This window comes from Scyliorhinus canicula, chromosome 14 (genome assembly GCF_902713615.1).
Source record: "Scyliorhinus canicula chromosome 14, sScyCan1.1, whole genome shotgun sequence".
NCBI lineage: Eukaryota > Metazoa > Chordata > Chondrichthyes > Carcharhiniformes > Scyliorhinidae > Scyliorhinus > Scyliorhinus canicula.
The window spans coordinates 81,634,056-81,659,869 of record NC_052159.1 but is presented as its reverse complement, the minus strand read 5'-3'; the positions used below and the strand labels follow the sequence as shown (position 1 = coordinate 81,659,869).

The following is a 25,814-nucleotide window of genomic DNA, read 5'->3' as shown; positions in this document are numbered from 1 at the left end:
CCCCCCCCCCCCTGCTGACGCTCACTCTCCCGCAAAGAAGTCAATAAATGGTTGCCACCTCCGGGCGAACCCCTGCACAGAACCCCTCAAGGCGAACTTGATTTTTTCCATCCCCAGGAAACTCGACATGTCCGCTAGCCACCACTCCGTCTTCGGGGGCTTTGAGTCCCTCCACGCCAATAGTATTCGTCGCCGGGCTATCAGGGAAGCAAAGGCCAGCACATCGGCCTCTTTCTCCCCCTGGACGCCGGGTCTTCCGAAACCCCAAAAATTGCCACCCCTGGGCTCATCACCACCCTTGTTTTTAGCACCTGGGACATGACCCCCGCAAATCCCTCCCAGTACCCCCTCAGCTCAGGGCATGCCCAAAACATGTGAACATGGTTCGCTGGTCCTCCCGCACACCTAGCGCATTTGTCCTCTATCCCGAAAAATTTGCTCATCCGAGCCACCGTCATATGGGCCCGGTGAACGACCTTAAATTGGATCAGCCCGAGCCTAGCACATGTCGCGGTCGAGTTTACCCTACTCAGGGCCTCTGCCCACAGCCCATCCTCCATTTCCCCGCCTAGCTCCTCCTCCCATTTAAGTTTCAGTTCCTCTGTCTGGGACCCTCCTCCCTCATGAGCACCTTATAAATACCCGAGACTCTACCCTCCCCTTCATCCCTCCCAGAGACTATTCTGTCTAGGATCCCCATTGGCGGGAGGCGCGGGAAAGATGGGACCTGTCTACGAACAAAGTCCCGCAACTGTAGGTATCTAAAATCATTTCCCCTTACCACCCCAAATTTCTCCTCCAAGCTCCTCAAACTCGCGAAGCTCCCTTCCAGGAACATATCACCCACCCTTCCCGCCCCTGCTCGCCGCCATACTCGGAACCCCCCATCCATACTGCCGGGGGCAAACCGATGGTTGTCGCAGATTGGCGCCCAGACAGACGCCCCCATCTCCCCCACATGCCTCCTCCACTGGCCCCATATCCGCAGGGTCGCCACCACTACCGGGCTGGTGGTGTACTTGGCCGGCGGCAGCGGTAGAGGAGCCGTGACCAGGGCTTCCAAACTGGAGCCCCTGCACGAAGCCGCCTCCACCCGCTCCCAAATAGACCCCGTACCCACCATCCACTTCCTTATCATAGCGATGTTGGCCGCCCAGTAATAATTGACCAGACTCGGCAAAGCCAGCCCTCCCTCGCTGCGGTTCCTCTCCAACATCGCCTTCTTTACCCGCGGAGACTTTCCCGCCCAGACAAAGCTCATGATCAGCCCGTTAACTCTTTTGAAGAAGGACTGTGGGATAAAGATCGGGAGGCACTGAAAAATAAACAAAAATCGAGGGAGGATTGTCATCTTTACAGTCTGCACCCTCCCTGCCAGCGACAGCGGGAGTGCATCCCATCTCCGAAACTCTCCCTTCATTTGCTCCACCACCCTGGCCAAATTTAACTTATGCAGCCTGCCCCAGTCTCGTGCCACCTGGATTCCCAAATACCGGAAATTTTCCTCCACCAGCCTAAACGGTAGCCCTCTCAATCTATTCTCCTGGCCCCTTGCCTGGACCACAAACATTTCACTCTTGACCGTATTTAATTTGTATCCTGAGAACTGGCCGAACTCCCTCAGCATTCCCAGTATAGTTCCCATCCCGGCCACTGGGTCCGACACGTACAGGAGCAGGTCGTCTGCATAAAGAGAAACCCTGTGTTCAACCCCGCCCCTCACCATCCCCTTCCAACCCTCTGCGGCTCTCAGCGCCATCGCCAGCGGCTCTATGGCCAGCGCAAACAGCAGCGGGGAGAGCGGGCAGCCCTGCCTGGTCCCTCGGTACAACCTAAAGTACTCCGACACTTCTCTGTTAGTCCTGACGCTGGCCCTCGGGGCCTGATATAATAATTTGATCCAATCCACCAATCCCTCCCCGAACCCAAACCGTCCGAGCACCTCCCATAGATAGTCCCACTCTACCCGGTCAAAGGCCTTCTCGGCGTCCATTGCCACCACTACCTCCACATCTCTACCCGCCGGGTGCATCATTATCACGTTGAGCAATCTCCTCAGATTGGCCGCCAGCTGCCGACCTTTAACGAACCCAGTTTGATCCTCCCCAATCACCTCCGGTACACAGTCCTCCATTCTCCCCGCCAGTACCTTTGCCAGGAGCTTGGCGTCTACATTAATCAGGGAGATTGGCCTGTAGGACCCGCACACCTCCGGGTCTTTACCCCGCTTCAATATCAGAGATATGGTGGCTTGTGACATTGTCGGCGGCAGGGTCCCTCTGTCCCTTGCCTCATTGAAAACCCTCGCCAAGACCGGGCCCACCAGCTCAGAGAACTTCCTATAAAACTCTACTGGGTATCCATCCGGCCCCGGGGACTTCCCCGATTGCATGGCCTTTAGGCCCCCCAATACCTCCTCTACTCTAATCGGGGCGCCCAGCTCTTCCACTTGCCCCCCCCCAACTGTTGGGAATGTTAACCCGTCCAGAAACCTTTTCATCCCCTCCGGTTCTTCCGGCGGCTCCGAAGTATACAGCTTACGATAGAAGTCCCGGAATACCCTATTCAATTCTGCCGGATCCTCCACTTTGCGCCCCCCCTCGTCCCTCACTCTACCTATTTCCCTGGCCGCCTCCCTCCTCCTGAGTTGCTGCGCTAATAGCCTGCTAGCCTTTTCCCCATACTCGTACACCACTCCCCTCGCCTTCCTAAGCTGTTCCACGGCCCTGCTCGTGGATAGTGCCCCCAGTTCCGCCTGTAGCCTCCGCCTTTCCCTGAGTAAAACCTCCCCCGGGGACTCCGCGTGCTCTTCATCTATCCGGCCCATTTCCCTGACCAATCTATCCATCTCTGCCCGGTCTGCCTTGGCTTTGTGGGCCCCAATTGAAATCAGCTCCCCCCGAACTACTGCCTTTAGCGCCTCCCACACGGTCGCCGCTGAGACCTCCCCAGTGTCATTCACCTGCAGGTAATTTTTTATACATTTCCGAAGCCTCTCGCAGATCCCCTCCTCCGACAGCAGTCCCACATCTAGCCTCCATTGCGGGCGTTGATAACTCGCTCCCCCGAACTGCAGGTCCACCCAATGCGGGGCATGGTCTGAAATGGTAATTGCTGAGTATTCCGTGTTCTTTACCTCCCCCATACAGTCCCTGCTTATTACAAAGAAATCTATCCTGGAATATACTTTATGGACGTGCGAGTAAAACGAGTAGCCCCTTCCTGTTGGCTGTCCCTCTCTCCAGGGGTCCACTGCCCCCATTTGCCCCATAAACCCTTTCAGCTCCCTTGCCATTGCTGAGAGTCTACCCGTTCTGGGACCCGACCGATCCAAAGTCGGGTCAAGGACCATGTTAAAGTCCCCTCCCATTATTAGCTTGCGAGAATCCAAGTCCGGGATCTTCCCCAGCACTCTTTTAATAAAGTCCACGTCATCCCAGTTCGGGGCATATATATTCACCAGCACCACCCTTCTCCCCTCCAGTCTGCCCCGTACCATCAGGTATCTGCCCCCCCTGTCTGCAGATATGCCCTCTGCCTCAAATTGCACGCGCTTGTTGATCATGATTGCCACCCCTCTGGACTTCGAGTCCAAGTCCGAGTGGAAGACCTGGCTAATCCAGCCCTTCCTTAGCCTGGTCTGGTCTGACACTTTCAGATGTGTCTCCTGCAACATAATTACGTCCGCCCTCAGGGCCCGAAAGTGCGCGAACACCCGCGCCCTCTTAACCGGCCCATTCAGTCCCTTGACGTTCCAGGTGATCAGCCTGGTCGGGGGGCACATCCCACCCCCCCCACCCCGCCGGTCAGCCATAGCCTTTCTCGGGCCGGCCCCTGACCCGTGCGTCGCGCCATTCCTGGCCCGCCCTTCGGCTGCCTCCACCCTCGACCTCCTTTCCAGTGCCTATTTCAAGTCCCTCTCCCGTCAGCAGAACAACCCCCCCCTCCCCTAACCCCATCCCCCGATACCCCCACCCCCGCCATCTACTGGCTGTTACTTCCCCCCCCCATCTGACTTCCTTGACTAGCCAATCTGCTAGCCCGGTGACTCAACACTCCGGCGCCTTCCTGTCCCATTCCCCTTGTTTCCCCGCCCTCCTCCCCACCCACTGGGGCAAGCCGGTTCCAGTGTCTTCCACGAGCTGCACAAAAAGCCCAAACAGGAAAAAATAAAAATAAAAAAAAAATAAAAAAAACCCATAAAAAGGGAAAAAAACCACAGAAAAAAGAGAAAAAGCACATAAATGTCCATGAACAAAGGAAAGAGTCTCAAATGTTCCGCTTGGCCCCTTTGGCCCAGCAAACCGTTGAGCAGCGGTCCAGGCACATTCGGCGTTCCTTCCCACAGAAATCCTCGGGCCCTAACTCGCGTCCTTGGGGCCTCCTTTCGGGACCAGCCCCAGGTCCCTCACAAAATCCATCGCTTCTTCGGGCTCGGAGAAGTAGTGGTGTTGACCCTGGTGCGTGACCCATAACCGGGCTGGGAACAGCAGACCAAACTTCACGTGCTTCTTGAACAGCACCTCCTTGACATTCTTAAAGGCTGCTCGCCGCCGAGCCACCTCCTGGCTTAGATCCTGATAAATGCGGAGAACACTGTTGTTCCACGTGCTGCTCCTGGCGCTCTTTGCCCACTGCAGCACCCGCTCCTTGTCCACGAACCTGTGGAACCTAATCACCATCGGGCGGGGGGGGTCCGCCCGGCCGCCCCTGCCTTGCCTGCACTCTGTGTGCCCCCTCCAGCTCCAACGGTCGTGGAAAGGCTTCGGCTCCCATCAGCTGCTTCAGCAGGTCTGCTACAAACGCTGCAGCATCAGCTCCCTCCGCCCCCTCCGGGAGGCCGACCATCCTCAGATTGTTCCTGCGGATTCTATTCTCCAGCTCCTCCACTCTGTCCAGCAGTCTTCTCTGCCGCTCTTTCAGGCCGTCCACTTCTACCGCTGCAACCGTTTGCGCATCCGCCTGCTCCTCCACCGCCTCTCCCAGCTCCTTAACTTTCACATCCTGGGCGTCCATCCTCTGGTTCAGCTGATCCACCGCTTTCTGGATTGGGTCCAAGCTGTCCCGCTTCAGCGCTTCAAAACTGGACTTCATTACCTGGAGCATGTTATCCAGCGCCAACTGGATTGCTGAGTCCGGGGTCCGTGTGTCCGCCATCTTGGGTCCCAGGTAATTTTCTTCAGGTCCTTGTCTCTGTCCCTTTTTCTCCTTCTTCTTCTGCCTTCTGGAATCCCGCTGTTCCATATGCCGCAGCCCGCTCCTCAGCACCTTCGCTGCCGCTTTCCTTTGCCCAGCACCTTAAATTTTTACCCCCTCCTGGGCATCTGAAGTGGGTCCAAGCTGTCCCTCCTCAGCAACTCCAAACTTTTTTTTCCCTTTGTCCTGGAGGAAGGAAGGTCCGTGGGTCCGCCATCTTACCCTGCAGGTCAGCTTCCTCCTTGCCTCCGTCTCTCTCTCTTTCTTCCTCACCTGCTGGCCTCCCACACTTTCATTTTCTGCCGCCCGCTCTCCTCTTCTGTTCCCGGCAGCCTTTCTGCCGCCTCCGTGGTCCCGCTATCGCGGGGAAACAGCTGTTCAGTCCCGCCGGAGTGAGAGCCCACCGAATGTGCGGCTCACTCGGACATCGCCGCCACCGGAAGTCCCATTTTCCCCTGATTCTTGGCCACCCGGCTATTCTTCCTCTTGTTCGTTGGCCACAAACAGGTCCCGGAACAGTTGCATGAATGGCTCCCACGTTCTGTCATCTGACCCTTGGATGGCGAATTTGATTTTCTCCATTTGGAGAGATTCCGAGAGGTCGGACAGCCAGTCTGCAGCTCTGGGTGGTGCTGCTGACCGCCAGCCAAACAGGATTCTACGGCGGGCGATTAGGGAGGCAAAGGCAAGGGCTTCCGCCCTCTTCCCCAGGAATAGATCTGGCTGGTCTGAAACCTTGAAGACCGCCACTATCGGGCATGGCTCCGAACTGTGGTGGGAAAAAGGAAAACTCAGAAACAATCAGTCATGAATAAGAGCAAGTTAGTTTATTTCTTAACTCTGCAGAGGACACCTTCCACTTTCGACAGGAGAGAGAGGAAAGTGCGCCGAGCGCAGCAAGCTTCAGTCTTTATACATTCAAAAGATACTAGTAAATCTCTATTCCATATAAGGAGTTGTTTTTCTCCTAGCTTTACTATCTCGACCTTCAGATAGCTGGGATATCAGTTTTGCTCTCTCTCTCTCTAACCTTGCGCACACACACACACACACAAACGCCTGCAGCTTTAGTTAATCACACTATTATGCAGTTATTCAATATTAAGTATTAAAATTATCCATTACAACCCTCACCCCCACCACTTTGGACGTAGCCTCGAAGAAGGCTGTCCAGTACTCCACAATTCTGGGGCAAGACCAGAACACGGGGCAGCACGGTAGCATGGTGGTTAGCATCAATGCTTCACAGCTCCAGGGTCCCAGGTTCGATTCCTGGCTGGGTCACTGTCTGTGCGGAGTCTGCACGTCCTCCCCGTGTGTGCGTGGGTTTCCTCCGGGTGCTCCGGTTTCCTCCCACAGTCCAAAGATGTGCGGATTAGGTGGATTGGCCAGGCTAAATTGCCCTTAGTGTCCTAAATAATATAAGGTTAATGGGGTTGTTGGGTTACTGGTATAGGGTGGATACGTGGACTTGAGTAGGGTGATCATTGCTCGGCACAACATCGAAGGCCGAAGGGCCTGTTCTGTGCTGTACTGTTCTAATTCTAATGTGGGCGTGGTTGGCTGGGCCTCTTTGGCACCGTTCACATCTGTCCTCCACCTCCGGGAAGAACCTACTCATACGGGTTCTTGTTAAGTGGGCTCTGTGTACCACTTTTAGTTGCGTCAGGCTGGTGGAGTTGACCCTATGCAGTGCTTTGCACCAGAGTCCCCATCCTATCTCGATCCCCAGGTCATCCTCCCATTTCTTTCTTGTTGCGTCCAGTACGGTGTCGGCCCTTTCTACCAGTCGGTCATACATGTCGCTACAGTTCCATTTATCTAGGATACTTGCGTCCAGTAGGTCTTCCAGTAGTGTCTGTCGTGGCGGTTGCGGGTATGTCCTTGTCTCCTTTCGTAAGAAGTTTTTGAACTGCAGATACTGTAGCTCGTTCCCCCTGGCTAGCCGAAATTTCTCTGTCAGTTTGTCCAGTGTTGCGATCCTGCCGTCCGTGTATAGGTCCCTGACTATCAGTGTCCCTCCGTCCTCCCTCCACCTTTTGAAGGTGGCGTCAGTCAGTGCTGGTGTGAACCTATGGTTGTTGCAGATGGGTGCCTTGGCCGACATTGGTCAGGCCAAATTGCTGCCGCAGTTGCTTCCAGGATTGGAGGGTGGCTGTCACAACTGGGCTGCTGGAGTGTTTTTTGGGTGGGGATGGGAGTGCTGCCGTGGCGAGGGCCCGGACGGAGGTCCCCATGCAGGAGGCCTCCTCCGCGCGCATCCACTCGGGCTCTGGCTCCTGGATCCATCCCCTTACTCGCTCGGCTGTTGCCGCCCAGTGGTAGAATTGTAGGTTTGGGAGGGCTAGCCCCTCACTGGATTTTGTTCTTTATAGGACCTTCTTTGGGATCCTAGCATTTTTACCCCCCCCCCCCCCATATGAACGCCATGATTAGTTTGTCCAGCGCTTTGAAAAAGGCCTTGGGGATGTAGATCGGAATGGATCTAAACAGGAAGCGGAACCTGGGCAGTATGTTCATTTTGATCGTCTTGACTCTCCCCGCGAGGGAGAATGGGAGTGTGTTCCATCTTTGCAGGTCCTTTTTTTACTTCCTCCGTCAGACTGGTGAGGTTCCATTTGTGGATCCCTGATGTTCGAGGTAAGCTGTCTACCTATGACGAAGCCCGTCTGATCCTCTGCGACCACTTTGGGTACACATTCTTCTAGACTTTTGGCTAGGATTTTGGCCAGTATCTTGGCGTCTGCGTTCAGCAGTGAGATGGGTCTGTATGACCCACATTCCGTTGGGTCTTTGTCTTTCTTGGGTATCAGCGAGATTGAGGCCTGTGCAAACGTGGGTGGCAGTGTGCCCATGGCCAGCGAGTCTGTGAACATCTCCCGCAGGTGCGGGGCCAGCGCTGTCGTGAATTGTTTGTAGAAGTCCGCCGGGAATCCGTCTGGTCCCGGCGCCTTCCCCGCCTGCATGGAGCTGATACTGTCCATGATCTCTCCCAGTGCTAGTGGTGCTTCCAGGTCCCGTTTTCTGCCCCCTCCCACGACTGGTATGTCCAGTCCATCAAGGAACCGGTTCATCCCAGCCTTCCCCGTTGGGGGCTCTGAGGTGTACAGCTCTTGGTAGAAGGCCTTGAAGGTTTTGTTAATCCTCTCTGGTTCGGTTTCCAACGTGCCTCTGGTATCCCTGATTTGCGCAATTTCTCTGGTGGCTGCCTGCTTTCTCAGCTGGTGTGCCAACAGGCAGCTGGCTTTGTCTCCGTGTTCGTACAGGGTCCCGCGCGCTTGGCGGAGTTGGTACACTGCTTTCCTGGTGGAGAGCAGGTCAAAGTTCCTTTGTAGTTCTTTCCTCTCCGCCAGGAGCTCTACGGTCGGGGCCTCGGAGTATTTATGGTCTATCTCCAGTATGGAGTCGACAAGCTTCTGCCTAGCCACCCTTTCCTCCCTATCTCTTTGCGCTTTGAAGGCAATGATTTCCCCTCTTAGTATGGCCTTAAGCGCTTCCCAGAACGTGGAGGGTGAGACCTCCCCGTTTTGGTTATTCTCCTTGTACTCTGCTATGGCCCGCACTATCCTTTCGCTGAAGGCCTTGTCAGCTAGTAAGGCAACGTCCAACCTCCATGTGGGGCGCTGGGCCCTTCCCGTCTCTAGCCGCACGTCCATGTAGTGTGGAGCATGGTCTGATATCACAATTGCGGAGTATTCCACTTTGTCTATCCCTGGAAGCACCGTTTTCCCCCCACAAAGAAGTCAATTCTGGTGTACACGTTGTGTACTGGGGAGAAGAAGGAGAATTCTTTCTCCCCCGGGTGGGCGAACCTCCAGGGGTCCACTGCTCCCATCTGCTCCATAAAGTGACTGAGTTCCCTTGCCGTGCTTGAGGTTTTCCCCGTTTTGGGGTTTGATCTGTCCGCTTTGGATCCTGTACACAGTTGAAGTCCCCACCCCCCCCCCATGATTAGTCGATGCGTCGCTATGTCCGGGATTTCTGCCATGGTCTTTTTGATGAAACTAGTGTCGTCCCAGTTGGGCACGTACACGTTGACTAGAACTACCGGTGCCCCATCCAGGGCCCCGCTGACCATGACATACCGCCCCCCTGGGTCTGTAACCGTCTTTGTCGCCCTAAACATCGTCCTCTTGCTGATCAGGATCGCCACCCCCCTGGCCCTTGTCCCATAGCAGGAATGGTAGGTTTGTCCCACCCAACCCTTTCTTATCCGCAGTTGGTCCTGCTCCCTCAGGTACGTCTCTTGGAGGAAGACTATGTCGGCCCTCGTATTTCTGAGGTGGATGAGGACTCTGGATCTCTTCACTGGGCTGTTAAGTCCCCTTACACTCCAGGTGACTATCCTGGTGGGGGGCTTCTGCCCCCTCCCTCCTGTGGGATTAAACATACTTATCTGGTGGACGCGTCCCTGCCCTCCGGGGTTTCCCTGTGTTAGGGGGCCGTCCAGGATGGCCGCTGTCACTGCTCTCCCCATGCGGTCGGGTCTCTGCGCTCCGGGGTTTCCCCTTGTCCCGGGGGCACCCGCTATGGCCGTCCACTGTGTGTCCGCCACGCGGGTAGTCCCCTGCACCCTGGGGGCTCCCTTCGCCCACAGACCGTACTGGGTGGGTGCTTGCAGCGGTTCCTTGTTTCGAGCCCTTGGTTGTGGCACTTTGTAGCCCTGTTCCTTTTCTGGCCTCTTTTGTCCCTCCTTCCCTGCATCTCCCCTCCCTGGTCTCTCGCTCCCTGTGTGCCCCCCCCCCCCCGGTCTCTCCCTTTTCCCTCCTCCCCCGTTTGCTCTCCCGACTTTGACGGGTGTTTCCCCCCCCCTCCCCTGCCTGGCGCCTTCCCCCCTGTTGGGCGTGCGCTGCGGCCCTGTTTTGTTGCGTGCCCCCGGCGCTAGCTTTCCTGCTAGTACGGTGGCTCCCCTCTCGGGAGTTATTGGCTCGCTTCTCCCCTGCCTGGCCTTTACGGTTTTCTGCCCGCTCTTCCCCCATCCTACCCTGCACCCCTCTTGCCTGCTCTCCCTTCTCCATTACTCTCGTTCCCTCGTGCTGGGACCTGGCCTCCCACCTGGAGCCGTCCCTCGGGCAGTGGTTTGTTCTTTGTTCTGGGTGTTCCCCAGTCATAGCTAAACTGCACCAGTACCGGTACTGCTCCCTACCCCCCCCCGTCGGCGTGTCATTGCCCCTTGCCAGGCGCCCCTCATCCCTACCCTCGCTGGTTGTTTTCCAGCCCGTGCTCCTCGACGAACCTATTTGCCTCAGCGGGGGCTGTAAAGAAGTATTCCCTGTTTTGGTATTTGACCCAGAGTTTCGCTGGGTACAGCATACCAAAGCGCACTCTGCTCCTGTGGAGAGCTGCTTTCGCTCTGTTGGGCTCAGCCCGTCTCCTAGTTGTATCTGCCCCAAGATCCTCATAGATTCGAATGGCGTGCCCTTCCCATTTGCACGCTCTATTTTCATGGGCCCAGCGCAGGATTGTCTCCCTATCCCGGTACCGGTGCAGTTTAGCTATGACTGCTCTCGGTTGTTCCCCTGCCTTGGGCCTCGGGCGCAGCGACCGATGTGCTCTGTCCATTTCCAGTGGGTTGGGGAAAGTTTTCGTCCCCACTAAGCTGCCCAGCATCTCAGCCACGTATGCTGTGGGGTTTCTACCCTCGCTCCCCTCTAGCAGGCCAACTATCCTGACATTTTGCCTCCATGAGCGGTTTTCCTGGTCGTCTACTCTGCCCTTCAGGCTCTCCTGTGTTGTGCCCAGTCTCGCCACCTCCTTCTCCAGGGTCGTGACCCGGTCGCTCACGTCAGTCGCTGCTTTCTCCAGCTCCTTAATGGTCGCCTCCTGTGCTTCCAGTTTCTCCCCTTGGGTATCCAATTTCTCCTCTAGTCTGGTCAGGGCCTGCTGCACCCCTGACATGGCCCTGGCCACTGCTGCCTGCACTGCGGCCTCTATTTCTGCCTTCACCTCTGCCTTGAGTACCTGCAACTGCTCCCTCAGCACCTCGGTAAAGTCTGCGTTCCAGTTCCCGCTCCCCCCTGGCCCCGGGGGAGAGGGCACCTGTCGGTCCAGCTTTTTTCAATGCGGCGATACTTTTGTTCTGCCGCTTCGCTCGCCTGAGCTGGCTCACCCCTTGCCCGGTCTGTATCTGGTGGCCCTTCTCCCTCTGCTCTGGCTCTCTGCTGGCATTTTTTCCTCCCACTTCCGTTTCTTCTTTTCTTCTTCCCTTGTTTTTTTTCCCCCCCACCCTTTTCCGCACCCTATCTTTATTCTTTGTCTCTTCCCTTTTTCTTCCCTCCTCCCTCCTTTCCTTTGCTACTTTATTTTCCCCCCTTTTATACAACTCCTCTTAGGTGGGCTTGTTTTGGATGGGACAAGAGAGTGCAAGAAGAGAGAGAAAAAATAAAAAACAAAAAATATAAAATCCTTGAGTCAAATTCCTTTCGCTACTATCTTAATGCTATTGTTAAGCTGTTTTAAATAAGCAAATTAATATATCGAGTAAAATAACAGAGAGAGATTCAGTAAAAATGTATTTAGAACATTACATCACCAATAAAAAATTCTAGATTTGTATGTTCCTGAAGCATGTTCGGCTGGATTCTCTGTTCTATAGACCAGGTGTTCACACCAGGGCAGGATATGTGGACTTCCACAACAGCAAAACTGGACATTGCACCTGGACGGATTGAGCTACTGTTAAGGGGCTAGCACAGGCGCCACATGGAACACGATTGATTCAATGAGAAATGGTGCGTGATTTGCGATTGACGCTCAGGAGGCTGACGAGCTGCAGCCTCGTATACACAATTCACTCCCCACACGCACCATCCCAGCCAACAAAATGGCAGCAAGACGTGCGGCCCCACAGACACCTAACTTGAGGCCCTCCTGGACTCCGTGGAGGAGAGGCAGCCCACCCTCATCCTCCTCCAGCATGTCACCCCTCTGCTGCCTGGTGTTGCAGAGGAATCAGCAGGCCGCCACAATGTGGGCGACCCTCTCAACGTCATACTGGAGGGTCCCTTCGAGTGGTCCAGGCACCTGGAACCACATCAGAATGCCGAAGCACTGCTCAATCACACCTCTGGTTGCTGCACACGGCCCAGTCGCCTGGCACCCCACATTTGCGCCTTGTGTGTCCTACCTCCTCTCTCCATCATCAGTCACGGCAACAGTTTCACCATCTTTAAAAGCACAAGTGAACCTCGCCATCGGGAATTCACCCTGGTGAAGGCGGAGAATCACGGAGGCCCCAGAGAATACCGGATCAGGCCCGCTAATGATATGCCAACGGAGTTTACTGTATGTGTGTTCTGGAACGCATTGACGCCACTATCAAGGTGACAGAGAATTACAATTTGCCATGAAACTGGCGCTCGCCTTGACTTCAGCGTCTGATCCGATTCTCCGCCCATTCATGTTTCCTGATTCCAGTAATGGCCGACGAAGAATCCCGCTTGTGAACTTTGTCATTTGCAACTGTTTTATCTTTGCAAAAAAGCATTTATAACCTACCTGTTCCTTTATTGAAAATGTAGTTGTTCCGATGTTACTATTATCCTGATCTCTATAATGTTTTCCCTTTTAGAAATGTACTTTATTTTAATGAATATCTGGATGCAGGTCTAATAATTAGTGGATTGTACTGATTAAGGTATGAACAAAATGAATGAACTCTTATAAACCAAGATGTCCTTCTACTGTTGCAGGGTTTGTTTCCACCAGGTCAAGGAGCCACTATTGGAGTTGATTTCATGATTAAAACCATTGACATAAAGGGAGAAAAAGTGAAGGTACTGTTTTACTAAATCCACATCCATATTATTTGTAAAGTCTGCGACTTAACACTTGCACAAAATGTAATTGCATGCAGTTCATCAGCAGGTCTAATTGGAAAGTAATGTTCATCACTGCGATCTCGGTGCTTTAGAAGTCGGGTCAGATTTATTATTTTAATGTTCTAATTTTTGATTCATCGATTACATTATTCCAATTCATGAAGGTGAGGGTGAAATGCATATTAAAAAAATTAAGGAATAAGCTGACGTGAGACAAAAACAGAAATCTTCTCCTAGAAATATAAAATGAACACTTGTTTTCTTTGGACAGAAGTGGTGTAGAGGAAACCTAAGGAAGAGTGTGACAATTAAGATAGGATCCTGATTGAAAACGCCACTGAAAAGATTGGAACTTACTCAGTACAAATAACATTATAAGACTCTTGATGACATACTTTCTAAGATACTCATCAAAGTCAGGAAAAACATAGCAGGTCCTGTGACCACAATCTTTCAAACATTCTTGGATACAAAAATCGTGCCAAAGGGATAGACAGTTTCCAAAATGACATCAATGAAAGGGATAAATAGATCAGTAGTATGTAAGATCCAAGAGAGCATTATATGTCCTTGAAATAATACTTGTTCAGAATACTTGTTATGGCCCAAGACGATAAGAAGCTACACAGAGCCGTGAACACTGCCTAGTCCATCACACAAACCTGCCTCCCATCCATTGACTCTGTCTACACTTCCCGCTGCCTTGGGACAGCATAATCAAAGACCCCTCCCACCTGGACTATTCTGTCTTCCAACCTCTTCCATCAGACAGGAGTTACAAAAGTCTGAGAACATGCACTAGCAGATTCAAAAATAGCTTCTTCCCCACTGTTATCAGACTCCAAATAACCCCTTATGGACTGAAACTGATCTCTTTATGCATCTTCTCTACTGAATGGTGTTACACTCCATATGCTTCACCTGATGTCTATGTATTTACATTGTGTATCTATCGTATGTCCTATGCTTTTCATGTATGGAACGATACGCAGAACAATACTTTTCACTGTACCTTCGTATACATGACAATTGTCATGGGAGTGTCCCTTTAAGAAATATTTTTGTCTTGGCACATGGCTTCAGTTATGTCATTGTGTGGGTGAATTTGGGCTGTGGCTCGTGAGTTTTTACTTTCGCTTTGAGTTTTGGAGCTGGTTTGTGGCTCTCTGTTTTTACTTTAATTTTCACATTTGGCTGCTGTAGACTCAGACAGAGAAGTATTTTGGCCTGTGTCTCTATTTTCAATTTTAAAGAGTCATTCCAAGGAAGAAACCCAATGATTACAGTTACCTGCTGTTTTTGGTAATGAGGGGTTCTTGGTTTATGGGATCTTGTTATTGAATTGGAACAGTTAAAGGGTGAATTCATTAAGGGTTATACATAAATTACTCTAGCTGTATGGGGTCTTTATGTTTGCAGTTGATAATTCTAACTTTGTTTGTGTATGCACATGTTGACTAAATTCTTAAAATAATGCTTGTTTTTTTCGATTAAAAGCGCTAAAGCACTTTGTTAAATAGTACCTGAAAGGCAGGCTCTTGTGCTCATTGTAATCACAATCAATAAACAGTTATAGGTCAGGTGACTCCATAATATACTTTGGAGTTTTCTAAACCCTGGCCCATAACAAATTTGGGGGCTTGTGGGATAAAAAATCTATCTTTCGTGATTGAATTGGCTTAGTGAACTTAAAGACAGTGAAGCGTGCGCATATTTGAGTTTGCTTTTCAGGTCTTGTATTCAAGTTTAAATAGGGAGTGTGTTGTGGACAATGGCTCTTTCAGAGGCTCAGACGTTTTTTGGGGTGGAGACGGTCACACGCAGTACCTTAACGGACAGAGACTAAAAGCAGACTGTTAGATTGGGCAAAAACATTGTAGTTAACATTATCTGACAAAAAGCGAAAAGATGAGGTCATTATGGCGATGGCTAAGCATTTAAAGTTGCCTGAGATACAGTTTGCCTCATTGGAAATGGCAAAAATTCAATTACAGATCAAGCAGCTTGAACATGAAAAATAATTAAAGCAGCTTGAATGTGAAATGGAGAAAAAAGAAAGAAAGGGAGGTACAGCTCAGGGAAAAAGAAAAGGAGAGAGAAGAAAGTGAAAAGAAAGAATCGTCCTAGCAGAACAAAAAGCGAGAGAAAGGGAGGTACAAATCAAGGAAAAAGAAAAAGAGAGAGACTGTGAACTTCAGAAACTGGCCGTGAAACGTGAAAGTCAGTTAAAATTGGCAGCGGTAAAGAGAAATGTATAGTCTGAGGATAGTGAGCAAGGGCGTCATAGTCGAAGGCTTGGTGGGGATCTATTTAAATATGTCCAGGCATTGCCAAGATTTGATGAGAATTATGCAGAAGCCCTTTTCATTTCATTTGAGAAGGCAGATAAACAAAAGAAATGGCCACAGGACATGTGATTCAAAGAAAGTTGGTAGGTAGAGCTAGTGAAGTGTTTGCATCACTATCAGAGGTATCTGGGATGTATGAACTATCAGAGGTATCTGGGATGTATGAAGAGGTAAAAAAAATCATCTTGGGTGCATATGAACAAAGGTTTAAAAATTTACGGAAAGAACATACATGGTCAAACATACATGGAAAACAGAGTATTTCTAATAGGTGGATAAGGGCTTTGAAAATCACCAAATGTATGAAGCTCTCGGAGAAATTATAACTTTGGAGAAGTTTAAACATTCAATTTCTGATGTAGTGAGAACTCGTGTGGAAGAGCAGAGGGTTAAAACTGCGAGATGAGCAGCAGAAATGGGAGATGATGATTATGAATTAGTTCATAAATCAAAGCTGGATTTCCAACATCAGTTTCAGCCTGTGAGGGATAGAAACTGGGGAAAGAAGAAATACTCAAGTGGTAAAGGTAAAGGGAATCTGATGGGAGATAATAAGGAGTGTACCTCAGATTAAAAAGGAAACCCAGGAGGGTCGAAGAGAAATGAAAAGTTTCAGATGTTTTTACTGTAATAAATTAGGCCATATAAAGTCACCGTGTTGGTGGTTGAAGAAAAGCACAGGGAAGGCTGATGTGGTAAAACAGGATATGCCAGTGGGGTTTATTAAAGTGGTGAAGGAAAGCTCAATTGAAGCGAAGGAGGTGCAAAAGAATGAACAGCGTGATTGTAGAAGGGACTTTAGTTGGCGGATTAGCTGCCTTAATGCTCTGTATTCATTTTAACCGGCTGCTTAACTATTATTTCATGGAAATAGGCACTTGGCAAAGTATGATGGATATTTAGCCTTCTTTTTTAGTCAAGAGGTTCTGTATGAAACAGTCAGAAGGTCATACAATGTAAATAACAGCTGCACACTGTTTTGCTGACAGCAGACAATTATTATTTTTCTTAGGCGAGGAACTCTAGCCCTGCTCTTTTTTTCTGTCTTTTTGCTATTTAAAGAAAGCATTTATATCCGAGATTTTTCTTACCGTAACATATAAATTGCTTGCCTTACCTCTGTAGAGAGGGGACATTTGGAATGACTTTGGTCTATCTAATCCCCCCACGAACTTTGTGTTAAATAAAGGATCTTTCGCGAAAACTCTAAGTGCTGACTATTATTTTCCTCAACACTAATCAAGAGGTGATTGGTAAGAAGGTGCCAGATTTCTGTATGGGTAAAGTTTACTCGTGTACCAGGAGGAGTAGGTAAAGAAGTCAGAATTTTGAGATACGAGAGCTAGTCAATCTTTAATAGTAAGAGATGAGGAGTTATCTAGGGAGGAATATTGCCAGAAAAAGTGGTGACATGTGGAATTCATGGTGAGGAAGGTTGGTGTTCCATTATATAAGGTGAGGTTGGAAAGTCCAGTGAAGAGTGGTGAAGTGGTAGTAGGAGTAATAGAGAAACTATCTTGTCCAGGAATACAATTTATTTTGGGTAATGATAGATGGATTGCAAGTGGTTGTGATGCCTACTGTGGTTGCTAAGCCAGTGTTAAATCAAATAACTGAATTGTTGAAGGACGAATATCCTGGGATTTGTTTGGATTGTGTAGTGACAAGGTCGCAAAGTCACAGGTTAAGACAGGAGAAATCCAAGAGGAAAGATAAAGTTGAAGTTCAATTATCAGAAATGATTTTTGATCAGATGGTTGGATAAGAACAAGAACAGGTGGAGGATAGTATGATATTTTTAGTTCAGGGAAATTGGCGGAGGTACTACAGAAAGATATAGAAATAAGACGGATGTATCAGAAAGCATACATGGAAGAGGAATCTGAGTGTATACCAGAGTGTTATTACCGTAAAAATGATGTCTTAATGAGAAAATGGAGACCTTTACAAATGCAGGTGGATGAAAAGTGGGCAGAGGTTCATCAAGTGGTGTTGCCGGTAGGGTATAGAAAGGAGGTGTTGTGAGTAGCACATGAGGTACCAGTGGAGCTAAAATACACAAACATTTTTATTGGCCTGGACTACATACAAGATGTAGTTAAAAAATGTAAATGATGGGGCAACCTCAAGTGGTGATAAAACCAGCGCCCTTAATACACATTCCAGCATTTGAGGAACCTTTTACAAGGGTCTTAATTGATTGCGTAGGACCGCTTCATAAAATTAAAAGTGGGAATTTATACCTTTTGACTATAATGAACATGTCTACTAGGTTTCCAGAGGCCATTCCTGTACGCAATTTTCCAGCTAAAAAGATTGTGGAGGAGTTATTTAAATTCTTTACTCGATATGGACCCCACAGAAATACAATCTGATCAAGGATCAAATTTTACCTTCAGGTTATTCAAGGAGGTTATGGATAGCTTGGGAGTAAAACAATTTATATCAACTGCGTGCCATCCAAAATCACGGGCAGCGTTAGAACGGTGGCATCCGACATTAAAGACAATGTTGAGGGTTTATTGTCAAGATTATCCAGAGGATTGGGATAAAGGAATTCCATTCGTACTGTTTGCAATTAAGGATGCACCTAATGAGCCAACCAAATTCGGTCCTTTTGAACTAATTTTTGGTCATGAGGTAAGAGGACCACTTAAATTGATTAAGGAGAAATTGGTGAGTGAGCAGTCTGAAATTACATTACTGGATTACGTGTCAATTTTTAGGGAACGATTAAATAGAGCACAGGTGAATTGGCTAGTCAACATTTAAAAGTTGAACAGTATATGATGAAACAGGTAGCGGACAAGAAAGCAAAAGTTTCTAGTTTTCCCAGGTGGAGATAAAGTGGTAAATGAACCTTTAAAAGTAAGGTTTTGTGGACCGTATCAGATTGAAAGGAAATTGAGTGAGGTGAATTATTTGGTAAAAATGCCAGGAATACCTTCCAGAGGAGAAACGAACTGACCTGATAGAGTAATTCATATCACATGGGCAAGTTTGTGGAAATAAGTTGGGAAGTAATAAAATGGTTATACATAGAATCATAGAATTTACAGTGCAGAAGGAGGCCACTCGGCCAATCGAGTCTGCACCGGCTCTTGGAAAGAGCACCCTACCCAAGCTCACACCCCCAACCCATCCAAGCTTTTTGGACACTAAGGGCAATTTATCATGGCCAATCCACCTACCCTGCACATCCTTGACTGTGGGAGGAAACCGGAGCACCTGGAGGAAACCCACGTAGACACTGGTAGAACGTGCAGACTCCGCACAGACAGTGACTCAAGTCGGGAATCGAACCTGGGACCCTGGAGGGACGAAGCAACGGTGCTAACCACTGTGCTGCCCTGCTACATCTGTTCTACATCCATTTTGTAGATGTGGGAAATGCTGTTCCAATTAAACAATAACCATATAGATTTAACCCTCTAAGTTGGCACAGGTTCAAAAATAAATTGAAAGTATGCTTAAAAATGGCATAATTGAAGTGAGTTGCAGCCAATGCAGCTCACCCACAGTGAGCCGAAACCAAACGGTACCCAATGATTGTGTGTGGATTATAGAAAGGTTAATGCAGTTACAAGAACAGACTCTTATCCTATCCCATGGTTGGAGGACTGCTTTGAGAAGGTGGAACAATCAGCATTTATCTCCAAACTGGATTTACTTAACGGTTACTGGCAGGTACCTTTATCCGGAAGGGCAAAGGAGATTTCAGCTTTTGTGACTCTAAATGATATATACAAATTCAAAGTTATGCCATTTGGCATGAAAAACGCCCAGCTACATTTCAGCGGTTAACTAACAAAGTCGTTTCAGGATTACCCAATTGTGCAGTATACATAGATGATCTAGTGACTTTTAGTCAGACAGAAAATTTGGAAAGAAAATTTGAAGCATTTGATGGAGTTAGTCGATCGACTTCAGGAGGCGGGTTTGGTGGTAAAGCTAGCCAAATGTGAGTTTGAAAAAGCCGAAGTCACGTTTCTTGGCCATACAATTGGACATGGACATGTCATGTGAGAGTACCTTTAAGAAATGGATGTTTAAGCAATATACCTTTAAGAAATGGAGCAGCTCATATTAGAATTAGAACAGTACAGCACAGAACAGGCCCTTCGGCCCTCGATGTTGTGCCGAGCAATGATCACCCCACTCAAGCCCACGTATCCACCCTATACCAGTAACCCAACAACCCCCATTAACCTTATTGTTTAGGACACTAAGGGCAATTTAGCCTGGCCAATCCACCTAACCCACACTTCTTTGGACTCTGGGAGGAAACCGGAGCACCCGGAGGAAACCCACGCACACAGGGGGAGGACGTGCAGACTCCGCACAGACAGTGACCCAGCCTGGAATCGAACCTGGGACCCTGGAGCTGTGAAGCATTGATGCTAACCACCATGCTACCGTGCTGCCTTACTGAAGTGATGTCAGAGGGTGGGGGGGGAGCTGAGCTGAGCTCACTTCTGGTTTAGGTTTTCAGTTTTGAGGAAAAGAGCTTGGGTGTGTCTGTGTTTGCAGTGAGCTGGATCTGCTGTGATCTCTGCCATGAAAGACTATCTCTGAATCATTTGGGTGATTTAAACTTATAATAGTAATGTCTTTAACCTGATGTGTTTCTGTTTAAAGGTGTTACGTCTCTTGGATGTTTAAAGGAACAACTGAAGGATTGTTTAGTGTTGTATTATTTTCGGGGTTATCTTTGAAGTAAGGGGTGTTAAGTGATCCAATGTTTATTTAAAAAGTTAAGTTGAGTTCATGGAATAAACATTGTTTTGTGTTTAAAAACCCACGTGTCCATAATTGTAATACCACACCTAGGGAACAAGCCGTGTGCTTCAAAAGCAACAATACATTCAAGGGGGAGGTTGGTTGAACTCCATGATACATTTTGGGGTTCTGAAAACACCTCTCCCATAACAATAGGATGTGAAAACAAAAATTATTGGGGAGTTTCCAAAACCCTCAACACGAAGGGAAATAATGTGATTTCTTGGCATTAAATTTGTGCTGAATTTTAACAGCGTGGTTGCTCCATTGACGGACTTGCTGAAGAAGCGTAGCAAATTTCAGCGGATGGCAGACTGTCTACAGGCATTTGAAGGCCTGAAGACTGTGTTCACCACTGCTCCTGTGTTGAAGAATTATAAAAGGCTTTGTGATCAGATTGAACGAATGTAACTTGGCGGAAGAAACAGAGACAGGTTGCCAGCTTTGAACTCCTGCAACATTTTTTTTTAAGGGAAATTATTTTCGGAATCGATTCTTTTTTTGGTTCCCACTTCAATTTGCACATGCCGCCGAGAAATGGATGGATCGTGAAGAGATCTTCTTGTCCAAGGAGACTGTCAATCAAGAAGGATTCCAGTTGCAGGAATCCTCTTTGAGGCCAATCTTTACGTCTTTTCCTGCACTGCTGAGCTCACCCTGCCAGTGCAGGAAGGTTACTTGCGGATCAGGATGCCATTTTTGAAGGCAGCCCTGATCTTTTGTCCCCCCTCACCGGCAATGAGTTCCAGGGATTGACTACCCTCTGGTTGAAGAAATTCCTCTTCATCTCTGTTTTAAAGGATCGTCTCTTCAGTCTGAGGCTGCGCCCTCGGTAGTTTCTCCTACTAGTGGAAACATCCTCTCCACCCATGCCCACTCTATCTAGGCCTCTCAGTATTCTGCAAATTTCAATTAGATTCTCTTCCCCCCCCCCCCCCCCCCCCCCCCCCCAAATCCTTCTAAACTCCATTGAGTACTGGCCCAGAGTCCTCAACCGCTCCTCATATGGCAAGCCATTCATTCCTGGGATCATTCTTGTGAAACTCCTTTTGAATCCTCTGCAAGGCCAACACATCCTTCCTTGGATACGGGATCCAAAACTGCAAATTATAGACATAGAAAATTATGGTGTCAGAGGAAATTAACAATATGACAAAAACATGGTAATAAGGAACAAACGGGCAATATGTTCTGATGATATAAACACATCAGGGGCTTTAGTTGTAAGGAGCAAGTACAGAAAATGTGATTATTTTCACTAGATCATGTGCTGTAGATTATATACAAAAGGATGGTCATTTTTCCCATCCCAAACTGCAAAACAAATTGCTGACATACTGAACAATGAAAATGCAGGCATAGAGTTTCCACAGTTAACAGTGGTGCAGTGAGTGTTCCCATAAATGCTGTACAGTACAGTATCTTTGGACAATAACCTGCTGACCATGCCATGCAGACACAAACATTTACTTCAGCTATTTTTACTTCCATGGTTCCTTGTGACAACAGTGCCTGATCATGTTGAAGTTAATCCATTCTGCATAGTCTTTTTTCCTTTTTTAAATGTTTAACAATTTTTTTAAATGCTCCATGTGGAATAGAAAAAATCCAGCTATTTTTAAAATTGATTCCAAATCAACTCAGTTGCACATGCAACCTATTCCTTTCAACTAAAAGTTTCTTAATTTTATCTTTTGTTAATTCAAATTGAAATTTCGCACAAAAAACTGTTTTTAGAATTGTTGATTTATAAAGTTGGATAGTTCATTTTTAAACAGAGATCTGAATCAACAGAATTAAAAATAGGTAATGCTAGAAATACTCAGGACAGACGGCACCTATGGAGGGAGAAAGGGAGTTAACATTACGGATCGATGACTTTTCATCAGAGTTTAAATAAGTTAGAAATGTAATGGGTTGATAGGGGAATGGACAAGGAAAGGGAACAAAACTGAAGGTCTGTGGTAGGCTAGAAGACAAGAGATAAAGTACCAAAAGGTTTCATGGTGCAAGGTCAAAGCGAATAAGAAACAGAAGATGTTTCCAGGGCAGGTGTAAGTGACAGAATAAAGCAGAAAATTAGTAAAACAAAATCTGCAAATAAAGGCGGGGAGGGAAAAAGCAAATGAAGGCAGAGGATAAAGTCTGAAATTGTTGACCTCCGTGTTGGTTCTGGACAGCTGTAAAGTTTTACAAGGGAACGATGAGGTGTTGTTCCTCGAGCTTATGTCGAGCTCCAATGGAACACGGCAAAAGGCAAAGGACTGAGTGGTCTCCATGAGAGCCAGATGGAGAAATAAAATGACAGACAACTGGAAATTCATGGACATGGGGCGGGATTCTACCCTACCCGGCGGTGGGCAGTACCGGCGCCGAGGCGTGGTGTGAACCACTCCGGTGTTGGGCCGCCCGGAAAGTGTGGAATCCTCCGCACCTTCAGGGGCTAGGCCGGCGCTGGCGGGGTTGGTGCCGCGGCAGCCGGCGCGGAAGTGCTTGGCGCTGCGCCTACCTGCACCGAAGGGCCTCTGCCGGCCGGCGTGAGTTGGCGTATGCACTGGAGCGCCAGTATGTGCCGCCGTCATCCCAACGCATGCGCAGGGGGGTTCTTCTCTGCGCCAGCCATGGCGGAGGTTGACAGCAACCCCCACGGCACAGGCCTGCCCTGGATCGGTGGGCCCCGATCGCGGGCCAGGCCACGGTGGGGGCACCGCCCAGGGCCAGATCCCCCGCGCGCCCCCCCACCCCTCCCGCAGGCCACTCTGCAGGCCACCCGTAGAGCTAGGTCCCGCCGGTACGGACCCGGTTTGATTTACACTGGCGGGACCAGCCAAAAACAGGCGGCCGCTCAGCCCATTGCGGGCAGGAGTATCGCCGGGGGGGTGGGGTGGCGGGCACTGCCAGCGGCCGCCAACCAGCGCTGCGCGATTCCCGCCCCCGCCAAAACCCCAGTGCCGGAGAATTCGGCAGCCGGCAGCGGGGCGGGATTCACGCTGACCCCCGGCAATTCTCCGACCTGGCGGGGGGGCGGAGAATCCTGCCCATGATTGCAGTCTTAATGTAGAGCAGTCATCCAGCCTGCATTTCGTCTCCCCAGTGCAGAGCAGATGGCATTGCGAGCTGTGAATGCAGTCAATCTGCAGACCCACCTTGGTTTAAAGGACCCGTTCTAATTTTTGCTTCGGGGGCAGGATTGAATCTGACCTACTGACCCTAGAAGCAGATTCTCGGGAGCCATGAGGACAAGTGCCGAGACAGGCTGGTTAGCAGGCCCCCCTCATTTCTCTGGGACTTTGTCCTAGTTGTTTTGGAAGGTGTTCGCCTCCCCCCGCCCAAAGCCCTCTTACCTTGCACTCCTGCATATTCATGTCAGGTCATGCCCTTCATATCCTCATGCCAAATCCATAGCCTCACACTCCATATCCATCATGGGCAGACCTCAGGAGCCATGTGGGGATAAAAACAACACTTGACAGTGGGGGGAAAAGAGCTCTCATTCAAGAAGCCCATTCAAAGCTTTTAGAGCTCTTCACGGCGCTTAGGAACCGGGTTTGATTCCTGCCCCGGGTCACTTTCCATATGGCGTTTGCACATTCTCTCCTGTCTGCTTGGGCCTCACCCCCACAATCCAAAAATATAGGAGGATAGGTGGATTGGCCACGTTAAATTGCCCTGAATTGGAAAAAAATATTTGGATACTCTAAATTTATTTTTAAAAGCTTTGGAGCTCTGCAAATGGTTAATATTTAATAAAAATAAACATACTTCTATTTAAACCCCACATCAAAGACGCAAATTGTTCAATCGCCTCTTTAAACTGTTGATTAAACTGTGAACTCCAAATCCCCTGCAACTTTTGAAATTTATCCAAACATAATGACATAATAGACCAAAGTGAAATGTCAACAAAGAGCTCTATTGATCAATCAAAATACTACAGTAGAGGGTTTTTACAAAATCTCCCTGACCGCTCAGCCTGTTTAAAGAACGGGGAATTAAAAAAAACTTCAGATCATGACACTTAAACAGACCGTATCCATCTTTTTAAGAACAATTGTATCTACTCTGTCAGTTGGTGACTCACAAACACTGGTTTAAGGCCCTTGCAACAGCCAAAATGGGGCCTGTTTGAATTCCGCACTATTTTCAAATGACCCTGCTTGAGTTTGAAGTTTGAGTCCCCCCTTGTGTGCTTCGCATTGTGACCCGGGTCAGACAAAGAGGACCTGCTAGAAATGGTGGGTGGATCTTCTGCATCCGGGGACTACCTGCCGTTCTTAAAGGTCCACAAGAATCTGACCCACTGTCTGCCGACCAGTGAAGGATGGTTTGCTCAACTCTGTGCTCCGAGCCTGCAGCGAGCTCAGGAGAGATAATTACCACAGTTCAAATGACACAAATTTGGGGCAGTTTCTGTAAATAGGAGTGTTTTTTGGGGAAGCTTGGACAATCATCAGGTCTGGTATAACTACATATTGAACATGAGACTGTTGTACACGACGTCTTCGAGAACAGCATGCTCTGTTACACAAATTACATTTCTTTGATGATCTGAAAGGTGAACCAAACAAACTCTTGGCTAAAAAATCCTTCTCACTTAATTCTAAGAAGTCTGCTCCAGTTTGATCCTTTTCTTGCTGTTCTAAATCATTACTTCCCACTGACAAACTGTGAACAGCCACTGATGGTACAAGATGTGTCAGTTTCAAGCACCTATGCTTTATACTATGTGTCATCACAATGTGGTATTGGGTGAAATGTATTTGTGCATCTTATCCAGTTCCTAAAGAGGATGGGTTTTCAGTGCAAAACTATGCTGAATTTGGCATCAAAATGGTAATCTCAATCTGAGAAACCACTGGATGTTTGAAAGGAAATTAAATAATGTCTCACTGGTACACTGATGTTCTTCTGAAGTTGTGACTGAAACATATTTTTCATGGTAGATTCCTCTTTATATGTTCCAGCTGCAAATGATTCAATTATCTTCTATGGCTATCCTCCCAGCTGAACAGCCCAAAGCAGGATTGGCAAGCACATTCATGGAACTGACAATTCATGTTGTCATTTTTGGTGCTTATGGGAACTTCTGCAGCTGCACCACCTCTAGCCTTTCTCTGAACATGTCGGATATTACTAGTTTGGTGTAGAGAATGTTTCACAGCCTTGAGAATGGTGCCATCAATGTTATGTCAGGCCCATCATAGCAAGTATCTGGTGCAGGCTGGAAACATGACCTTAGTCTTGGAGATACTAATTTGGAGACCAATTTTTTTTTGGGAAGCTTGGGCAATCATCAGTGACAGCTGATTGCTGTCACTGTGAATCTGGTGGAGGCATGCAGTCTGGAGGGATTGAAGGGCTTCCCTGACCAGGCATGTCTCTTGTAACTTCAGCATTACAGCATTGAAGAGTTTGAAGAGCTGAAGAGCCATGACCACTACCGTCTCGAAGGACAAGAGCAGTAGATACCTGGGAACCCCACCATCTGGAGGTTCCCCTCCAAGTCACTCGCCACTCTGACTTCAAAGAATATTGTCGTTCCTTCACTGTCACTGGATCAAATTCTTGGAACTCCCCCCTAACACACTGTGGGTGTAGCTACACCTCCGGGACTGCAACTGTTCAAGAAACAACTCGCCACCACCTTCTGAAGGGCAACTAGGGATGGGCA

The 25,814-nt window shown here is 48.8% G+C and overlaps 1 protein-coding gene across 2 annotated transcripts in view; it reads left to right on the top strand.

Annotated features, from left to right (window-relative positions):
* The window catches only part of rab30 (RAB30, member RAS oncogene family), a 111,447-nt gene that overhangs the window by 46,533 nt on the left and 39,100 nt on the right, over positions 1-25,814 (top strand). For both annotated transcript variants that reach the window (XM_038817714.1, XM_038817715.1), the window contains exon 4: positions 12,888-12,971. In XM_038817714.1, coding sequence (XP_038673642.1) covers positions 12,888-12,971 — 84 coding nt within the window. The remainder of the gene's footprint in view (positions 1-12,887; positions 12,972-25,814) is intronic.